General features: G+C 43.4%; 1 protein-coding gene across 1 annotated transcript in view; it reads right to left on the reverse strand.

Annotated features, from left to right (window-relative positions):
- mettl15 (methyltransferase 15, mitochondrial 12S rRNA N4-cytidine) overlaps positions 1-10634 on the reverse strand; it is a 31189-nt gene that overhangs the window by 3679 nt on the left and 16876 nt on the right. The window contains exons 3-4 of the mRNA XM_024003041.2: positions 9508-9721; positions 4952-5130 (exon numbers count right to left, since the gene is read on the reverse strand). Coding sequence (XP_023858809.2) covers positions 4952-5130; positions 9508-9721 — 393 coding nt within the window. The remainder of the gene's footprint in view (positions 1-4951; positions 5131-9507; positions 9722-10634) is intronic.

The following is a 10634-nucleotide window of genomic DNA, read 5'->3' on the forward strand; positions in this document are numbered from 1 at the left end:
TGTTCAGACAGACTGTGTTCAAGTAAGCTCAGATGGTCATGTTTGCATTTGGTACTGTTTGAAGTGCCACAAAACAATCTGTGCTGGGTGAAGAGCACGACCACTTCTCCCTGCTCCCTGGCACTGATTGACAGTCAAGGGGTCCAGACCGCAGTGCCTTCCTGGCTGCTGAAGCACTGCTCTGTTTCCTATCTGGAGATTTGGTGTCCACTGTCCAGAGTAATGCCAGCATTGACGTAGGACCCAGCCCATGTGTGTACGTGAGAGGAGAAGAGAGGGAGGGCGGGAGAGAGAGCGCAAGAGGGGGAGAGAGAGAAAAAGCGAGAGAGAGAGGGGGAGAGAGAGAGAGAGAGAGCAGTGTGGCATTTCTCTCCTCCTGCGTTCAACAGCACTGACTGTGAGTCACCCAGCAATCAATAGAAAACCTGCGCTGCGGCCGTGGCCCAGCTTCACCAAGTTGTGCTCTCTCTCTCTAATTCATCTTTCAAGGGTCCCACAGCTAGAGTGCATGAGAGAAAAAAAAGCAAAGATGCCACAAAGCAGCAGACTGGGAAAGCTAACACAAATCTAGCTACATCCAAACAATCTCATTGATCAACTGAACAGGCTGAACAAATAGCATTGCCAAACAGACACCAAATCCTCCAGACCTGTTGGAGGCAGCGGAGTTCTGAAACCCCTCTGGGATGTAGTGGTTATTACCATTTTATAAGACCGATCACTTTTTCTTCATCGCTAATGGATAAATAATATTCTAAAAATACTTTTGTCTCCAATCGTTTTTCGCTACAACCCTGACATAAAATCTGGAAAGAATGCCAAAAAGCGTAATATTATTAACTAAGAATTTAGTCTAAAACATAAGAATCCCCTTGTTAAATACATTTTTTCTCCAGGTGATGTTACCCCTGGTGATTGTCTGGTCCGAAGCGTAAATTGATGGACTCTGTCTTGCTATGAAATGAAAGGTATCGCTGAGCTGTATATGTTCTTTTCCATCTCGTTTCATAAAGGGGGTCAGGGAAAGGGATTCACTCACAATCATATTACAGCAATTACTTCTCAATAAGGACAGTACTGCACTGTGGAACAACACACCACTAAAGATAAGGGATCCTAATTACATGGCTTCAGTTGGAGTCCTGGAAGAACCATTCCTAGGCAGCCATACGCTGCATGTTTATGCACAAGAGTATTTCAGAGTGATGCTTGATTATTAGTTCATAAATCCTGTGTTCTATAAGCAGTGAGGCACTTGAGGATGTATTACATCATTAAATATTGTCAGCGCTTGAGGCATGAGTTCAACGGACCTGCTCGTGAACTCTCCATGGAGCTTGGGCTTGTGCCTGGGTGATTATTTGTTTCTGTGAGCTGAAACCACCGCCTCATTTCACTCTTGTGGTTATGAAACACCCGCCAAATGTCACCAAGTTGCGACACCATGCGAGGATAGAAAAACATTATCTCAACTTGACTTAGAATTCACATTAGAATGTTATTCTTTTGAGGTTGTTTAACACTGGAAAGTGTGATTTAGAAATCAACACAGCGTTGCAATTCTAAGGGCTGTTCATTTGTAATTGAAGAAAACTAGGGTGTCCATTTAGTGGGCAAACTTCACACTGACACAATGCATTTATTGCGAGGCAAACAAGCCATACTAACCACATCCGTCACGTGAGATGAATGTTGGTTGAAAGGCCACAACACTCCTACAACAGTCAATCATGTTATCCTCACTAGCTGTGTCCATCACCATATCAAGGATGTGCCTGTTCACTCTGCTGTGTTAACTCTCAACAACTTGATCTTGGCATTGAGATGCATGATGCAGTTAGTGGTTGGTGCACCATCTGACCCACTGAATAACAGAGCCTATATGGCAGGGGTAGGCAACTAGATTCATCCGCGCCTATTTTTGTCGGAGCGATGGTCAGGGGGCCCGAACATAATTATAATATTTTACACTGCAATATGACCACATCTCAGCCTAAAAGAGATTGTTATTTTAAATACAATCATTTCATACCTTGATTACAATGAGATGACATTCATTATATTTTTTTTGGAGAATTAAACACATTTTAGCTGAATTCCTGGATTTACGTCTTATTTGACAATAACGTGTTGCTGACCCTGCTATATGGCTAAATGGATTGCTCTCCAAATATAGTAGGAGTTCTTAAAAAATTATGTATATATAGAAAACATTTTAGGGCTCAGTGCCAGCTGTGTGGGTTTTCACAAAGGAAGGAGAGAGAGACAAGGGATGTATGGAGGAGGAGAGTGGGGGGGGAGAAAAGGCTCTCAAGGCACCGTCATTATGGTGTCTCAACACCTTCACAACCCAACCACCACTGGCTTAATTTGTAACAAAATAGATGCTGGGGTGCAAGCGAGAGGGGTAGAGGAGGACTCATAGCTTACTGTTGACTCTGCAGGGAAGGGGGAGGGGGACAATCGGCTTAGAATTAATATATTGGAGCCAAACTGAAGCAAAACTGGATGATTGTGTTATGCAAATGTATGTAAGCTAAACACACAAAATTAATTTAATAGTCTTAATATTTGATCTGTTAGTGGATTGTTGCTTTGTTCATCACAACCGCAAATGTTATTGATGTAGTATCATATCAATTTATATAACCTATGGGTTGGTTAAGTCATATTTATTTGACTGGTTTGTCTATTTCTGTGGTGTTTTTCTCCTCATGAAATCAGATCCATGTCCTTTAGCTAGCTCTGCTAAAAAGGTTTATTAAACAGATAATCAAATTCAAATTTCGAATTACGTTCAGTACAATTAATCTGAATGGCTCTATAGAGGCAGGAACTATTTGATTTAGTACGTCACTACATTTCATAATACAGGGAATGGAAAGGAAATAAGGAGGCAGGGCTACTACTCCTTATAGAAGAGCTGCAGGGCTATATCCTCTTAGAAGAGCGGGCTACTACTCCTTATAGAAGAGTGCAGGGCTCAAACTCCTCTATAGAAGAGCTGAGGGCTCACCATACTCCTTATAGAAGAGCTGCAGGGCTACTACTCCTTATAGAAGAGCTGCAGGCTATACTCCTTATAGAAGAGCTGCAGGGTACTACTCCTTATAGAAGAGCTGCAGGTACTACTCCTTATAGAAGAGCTGCAGGTCTAACCTTATAGAGAGCTGCAGGGCTACTACTCCTTATTAGAAGAGCTGCAGGGCTACTACTCCTTATAGAAGAGCTGCAGGGCTACTAACTCTTATAGAAGGCTGCAGGGACACTCCTATAGAAGAGCTGCAGGGCTACTACTCCTTATGAGAAGAGCTGCAGGGTACTACTCCTTATAGAAGAGCTGCCGAGGCTTACTACTCCTTATAGAAGAGCTGCAGGGCTTGACAACTCCTTATAGAAACGAGGTACAACTCATAGGGCCGGGCTACAACTCCTTATAGAAGAGCCTGCAGGGCTACTACTCCTTATAGAAGGCGTGCAGGGCTACTACTCCTTATAGAAGAGCTGCAGGGCTACTACTTCCTTATAGAAGAGCTGCAGGGCTACTACTCCTTATAGAAGAGCTGCCAGGGGCTACAACTCCTTATAGAAGTGCTGCAGGACTACTACTCCTTTTTAGAAGAGCTGCAGGGCTAACTACTCCTTATAGAAGAGCTGTGGGGCTACATTCCTTATAGAAGCCTGCAGGTTACTACTCCTCATAGAAGCGCTGCAGGGCTACTCCTCCTCACTAGAAGGGCTGGCGGCTACTACTCCTCATAGAAGGGCGCGGCAGGGCTTACTACTCCTAATAGAAGAGCTGCGGGGCTACTACTCCTTAAAGAAGGTCTTGCGAGGCTACTACTCCTCATAAAGGCGGCAGGCTACTATCCTTATAGAAGAAGCCCTGGCGGGGCTACTACTCCTTAGCGCTGCAGGAGCCCGCTGCAGGGCGCAGGCGCTGCAGGGCTACTACTCCTTATAGAAGAGCTGCAGGGCTATCGGTAGCAAACACAGTGTTGAGCCCTGGCTCAAAACAAGCTCTGCACACCAACATGGCCAAACAGTCTGGAAACCTTCCTGCCACTGTAGTCTATGGGGCTTAAGAGATCTGCATCCTGATCTAAGTGTGCCTGCAAAAAGGTAGAGAGATGGAGAGAGAAAAAGAAAGACCCGTCCAATAAACCTACAGCACACTATCATTTCGGTCCTGAACACCCCCCAACCATTGCGCTACAAAGTGTGCCCCCTTACACAAATACAACCTCCCCTCCCCTCCACCCACATGGCATTCTTCCCTAGGCAACGGTGTCACCAGCAGCCTAGCTGACCCCCTGGGACCCACATGAGTCAGGACCTCTTGGATTGATTGGAATAAAGATTGCTGGTGACTCGCTCTGCTCTTCAAAAGAGATCAAACAACTGTTCTCCCTCACACCTGTTCTCCCTGTGTGACGCACGTAGCGCCTAGCTCCGTAACAGCCATTGAGAAGACCTCTCTTTCTAGCTCTCAGAGGGAGGCAAAAAAAACATTTACAAAAATGCATTAAAAATGATGATCCATCCTCAATCTGTGCATGAGTGTGTGTGCATGTGTGTGAACGAGATGGGCTTGGGCATAAAATGAGGTAGGGTGGGAAACGAAATCAAAAGCAACAAAGGGGAGGAGGAAGACGGGAGGGAAGAGAGAACGGGGGCTCGTGTGAAAAAGAGAAGTTGTCACTCTCTCTTGTCAGAGCGGCAGCCGCACCCTACGCCAGACGCATCTCTCTCCTCCTTATTAATAGTAATCTCATCAGGAAATGGGTGTGAGAGGCATCCAAAATACAGACAGGAGAGGATGATGCTTGAGATTAGAGCCATCGTGATTTTTCCCCAGACAAATAGGTCCCACAGGGAGACAGGGACTTAATATTTCCCTACCGTTTCTGCCCTGAGCCTCTAARACRATGTAGGGAATTAATGAGGGTACCTGCCACCACGCTGGCCAGCTGCTGTGTCCGGGTGATGGGGTAGACACTGCGTGCCTCCACCATKGCCGAGGCTATTTTCCTGGCGTGCCTCTCCTCCCCATAGGCAGTGAGGATGGACGCAAGAGCCTGTTGATCTAAGGCGTTCACAACGTCAGCGGCGCAGGGCATGTCGGGGTACCTACGCACAAAGAAGAGCCCAATTAGACTGCTTGACGTCACGTCCTTGCTGACAGAGGCGAAGTCTGACATATCTCAGAGGTTTTCAGCTGTGTCTGTGGCTAACAAGGGAGATGTAGCCAGTGGCAGAGCCATATGTCTATTTTGCCAGTTCATTTGTCTCCATTTACTCATCGACAGGTTCTCGGGTACATCTCATTAGAGAAACATAATTAATATGGATAAAAATACATAAATAGAACTACAACAGTGTTGGGTGGGAAAGACATTTAACGCTTTAGATGAATAATGTGCCAATGATCATACATATCAAGTGTCGTTTTAGTTGGTGCTGGAGAAAACAAATGCGAAAGGTTATGTCAGAGGAAAAATCTATGCTGACCTCTGCATATTAAAATTCCACAAACGCCTCAGATTTGAATGCATAGAAAAAAAGCAGGCATACAAAAATCACCTGTACAGTAGACCTTGAAATAAACAGTGTAGACTACTATCTACAGTTGAAGTCGGAAGTTTACATACACCTTAGACAAATACATTTAAACTCAGGTTTTCACAATTCCTGACATTTAATCCTAGTAAAAATTCCGTCTTAGGTCAGTTAGGATCACCACTTTATTTTAAGAATGTGAAATGTCAGAATAATAGTAGAGAGAATGATTTCAGCTTTTTTTCTTTCATCACATTGTCAGTGGGTCAGAAGTTTACATACACTCAACTAGAATTTGGTAGCATTGCCTTTAAATTGGGTCAAACGTTTCAGGTAGCATTCCACAAGCTTCCCACAATAAGTTGGGTGAATTTTGGCCCATTCCTCCTGACAAAGCTGGTGTACCTGAGTTAGGTTTATAGGTCTCCTTGCTCGCACAAGCTTTTTCAGTTCTGCACACAAATTTTCTATAGGATTGAAGTCAGGGCTTTGTGATGGCCACTCCAATACCTTGACTTTGTTGTCCTTCAGCCATTTTGCCACAACTTCGGAAGTATGCTTGGGGTCATTGTCCATTTGGAAGACCCATTTGCGACCAAGCTTGAACTTCCTGACTGATGTTTTGAGATGTTGCTTCAATATATCCACATCATTTTCCTACCTCATGATACCTCATGATGCCATCTATTTTGGGAAGTGCACCAGTCCCTCCTGCAGCAAAGCACCACCACAACATGATGCTGCCAGCCCCGTGCTTCACAGTTGGAATGGTGTTCTTCGGCTTGCAAGTCTCCCCACCAAACATAACGATGGTCATTATGGCCAAACGGTTCTATTTCGGTTTCATCCGACCAGAGGACATTTCTCCAAAAAGTACAATCTTTGTCCCCATGTGCAGTTGCAAACTGTAGTCTGGCTTTTTCTCCCCAATTTTGTGGTATCAAATTGTTAGTAGTTACTGTCTTGTCTCATCGCTACAAGTCCCGTACGGGCTCGGGAGAGACGAAGGTCGAGAGCCATGCGTCCTCCGAAACACAACCCAACCAAGCCGCACTGCTTCTTAACACAGCGCGCATCCAACCCGGAAGCCAGCCACACCAATGTGTCGGAGGAAACACCTGCGCGATGAGACAAGGATATCCCTACCGGCCAAACCCTCCCTAACCCGGACGACGCTAGGCCAATTGTGCGTCGCCCCATGGACCTCTCGGTTCGCGGCCGGCTGCGACAGAGCCTGGGCTCGAACCCAGTGTCTCTGGTAGCACATGACTGCATCGCAGTGCTAGCTGTGCCACCAGAGACTCTGGGTTAGACCAAAGCGCCACCCGGGAGGCCTAGTCTGGCTTTTTAATGGCGGTTTTGGAGCAGTGGCTTCTTCCTTGCTGAGGTTATGTCCATATAGGACTAATTTTACTGTGGATATAGATACTTTTGTACCTGTTTCCTCCAGTATCTTCACAAGGTCCTTCGCTGTTGTTCTGGGATTGATTTGCACTTTTCGCACCAAAGTACGCTCATCTCTAGGAGACAGAACGAGTCTCCTTCCTGAGAGGTATGACGGCTGCGTGGTCCCATGGTGTTTATACTTGCGTACTATTGTTTGTACAGATGAACGTGGTACCTTCAGGCTTTTGGAAATTGCTCCCAAGGATGAACCAGACTTGTGGAGGTCTCCAAGTCTTGGCTGATTTCATTAAATTTTCCCATGATGTCAAGCAGAGGCACTGCGTTTGAAGGTACGCCTTGAAATACATCCACAGATACACCTCCAATTGACTCAAATGTTGTCAATTTGCCAATCAGAAGCTTCTAAAGCCATGACATCATTTTCTGGAATTTTCCAGGCTGTTTAAAGGCACAGTCAACTGAGTTTATGTAAACTTCTGACCCACTAGAATTGTGATACAGTGAATTCTAAGTGAAATAATCTGTCTGTAAACAATTGTTGGAAAAATTACTTGTGTCATGCAAAGTAGATGTCCTAACCGACTTGCCAAAACTATAGTTTGTCAACAAGAAATGTGTGGAGTGGTTGAAAAACTAGTTTTAATGCCTCCAACCTAAGTGTATGTAAACTTCCGACTTCAACTGTATAAACTTGAGATCTGCCATATGAACAATTATTGAACGAGCTTCATTGGTCATTTCAACTAGGGTAACAGAACGAGGGTAATATAATAAATAATTTTTAAAGGAATATGAATTACAATAAAATGCCTTGAGTAGGTGCGTTTAGTACAATTGTCATACCTTATCATAACCTAAAAACAAAGGATATTTTGCTCCATGTCTGTTTATGTTGTCATAAAAGACAAAAATATGTAGCTTCAAACGGTGTTTAAAATACATTGCCTACGAGGTTCCTCAAATGGGGAAAAAATAAACCACATAATTGACCGAGATGGGTTTTTACAGTGTAAATGGGAGGTAAAGATAAAGAACAGATGCAAGCCCTTATATGTTGTCCATCTACAACAGCAAGAGTGACTCATTCCTTCATCGAACACTAACATGATATACTAGTTCATGAACCACTCTGCTTTGCTACTGTGAGATGTATCGATCATTTTCATTTTGCTGCTGTAAGGGTTGGCTGATGCGGCGGAATCCTACTGATTATACAATAACAATTGCCGTTCCTCTCCGCAGAAACATAATACCTGTCCATTTGAAAGCTCATGTCAAAGTCCTCGGAGGCAAGGATAGATTGATAGACTACAAGTTCCAGGCCTTATGAGTGATCAATGCTCAAATACATACATACATACATACATACATACATACATACATACATACATACATACATAATACATACATACATACATACATACATACTACATACATACATACATACATACATACATACATACATACATACATACATACATACATACATACATACATACATACATACATACATACATACCATACATATCATACATACATACATACATACATACATACATACATACATACATACATCATACATACATACATACATACATACATACATACATACATACATACATACATACATACATACATACATACATACATACATACATACACATACATACAACATACATCATACATACATACATACATACATACATACACATACATACATACATACATACATACATAATACATATATACATACCATACATACATACATACATACAATACATACATACATACATACAACATACATACATGACATACATACATACAACATACATACATACATACATACATACATACATACATACATACATACATACATACATACATACATACATACCTACATACATACATACATACATACATACATACATACATACATACATACATACATACATACATACATACATACATACATACATACATACATACATACATACATACATACATACATACATCATAAAAATAAAACACAACATCAAACACAATCATATCATAACTAATACCATCTCACACACAAATACATAATTCATACATACATACATACATACATACATACATACATACATACATACATACATACATACATACATACATACATACATACATACATACATACATCTATGGGAATAAATTGTTGACCCAAATGACTTTCCTCTCATGCCAGTGACAGAAGCAGGGAAATAAAATTACCACCACAGATTATAAAATTTCCCAGCATGAAGTAGGAAGGAGATGCCGTATGTGTGTTGAGGAACACATACTATGTTAGAGTAACCTGGGCTGAAGGTAGTTCAATGTATCCTCCAGACACATAGGCCTATATAATTAATAATCACTGGTACTACCCTATAATACATAGTGATGGACAGAAAATGACAATAATGCTTTGTGCAACTTGTGGCGAAATCCTGCACGGAGCCTTCACCGTGCGCTGCCACTTTAAGAGCGCATCAGCAGTGTAGGGGTGATTATGCGTGGTCCCACCTTTCTGCATCCATCCTCATGTCCAGAGGGCCATCCTTACTGAGGGAGAAGCCTCTCTCGGGACAGTCCATCTGCATGGAGGAGCAGCCAGCATCCAGAAGAACAGCATCCACACTACCTGACTGCAACCTCAGTCTAGACAGCAGGGCTCCCAGCTCACTGAAACGCCCGAGCAACGGGTGCACCCGGCCACTGGGGGAGGGAGGGAGAAAACCTTTAATCAGATAATTAAATGTCAGGAAAGAGACATGGAGAAATGGGTACAGATTATGTAAACACATTCAACACAGGTCAGAAATACTGTACAAGAATTTGTACAAGAACTCCTGTTGACACTTCCTGTTTGTTATGAATGCTAATGAGAAAAATAAAAAACACTATAAAAACCTTTTAAGCAAAAGTGGTCGACAGAAAAAGTCACCTTTTCCTTGCTGTTCAACACCTGTCTCCTCTGGACCCCATCCAGAGGTCAAATCCTTCCTGTACAACACACAGCTTTGTACAAGACATAGCCTCCTGCCTCGACACACAGCCATGTACAAGACACAGCCTCCTGCCTCGACACACAGCGCTGTACAAGACACAGCCTCCTGCCCCAACACACAGACAGCCCTGTACAAGACACAGCCTCCTGCCTCAACACACAGACAGTCCTGTACAAGATACAGCCTCCTGCCTCAACACACAGCCCTGTACAAGACACAGCCTCCTGGCTCAACACATAGCCCTGTACAAGACACAGCCCCCTGCCGCACACACAGGTGGTGGGATCTTCCCATCACGGTCATGCATTTTTCATGTGACCTTTTCAGTGAGCACAGAGATGATGGCTGGTGTGAGCTAGAGGGGCAGCCATAAATCAGCCTGAGGGGCCAACAGGGCCACCCAATACTGGCAGACAGAAAGGGACAGAGATGGGGTCTTAGACACCACACCAACCTGACTTATAACATCTTCCACATCTCAGCACCGCAGACAATTGTGATTCCTCCGCATCTAACCTCCTCTAGTCTCCTCTCAATAGTCTTGTTAAAATGAAATAAAAGACCCCCATTGCTGCAATAAAGATATAATAGCAGTGGCCATCTCGATAAGGTCTCTCCCACTAACGGCTTAGCAAGCAGGCC

Source organism: Salvelinus sp. IW2-2015, linkage group LG15, assembly GCF_002910315.2.
Source record: "Salvelinus sp. IW2-2015 linkage group LG15, ASM291031v2, whole genome shotgun sequence".
Classification (NCBI taxonomy): domain Eukaryota; kingdom Metazoa; phylum Chordata; class Actinopteri; order Salmoniformes; family Salmonidae; genus Salvelinus; species Salvelinus sp. IW2-2015.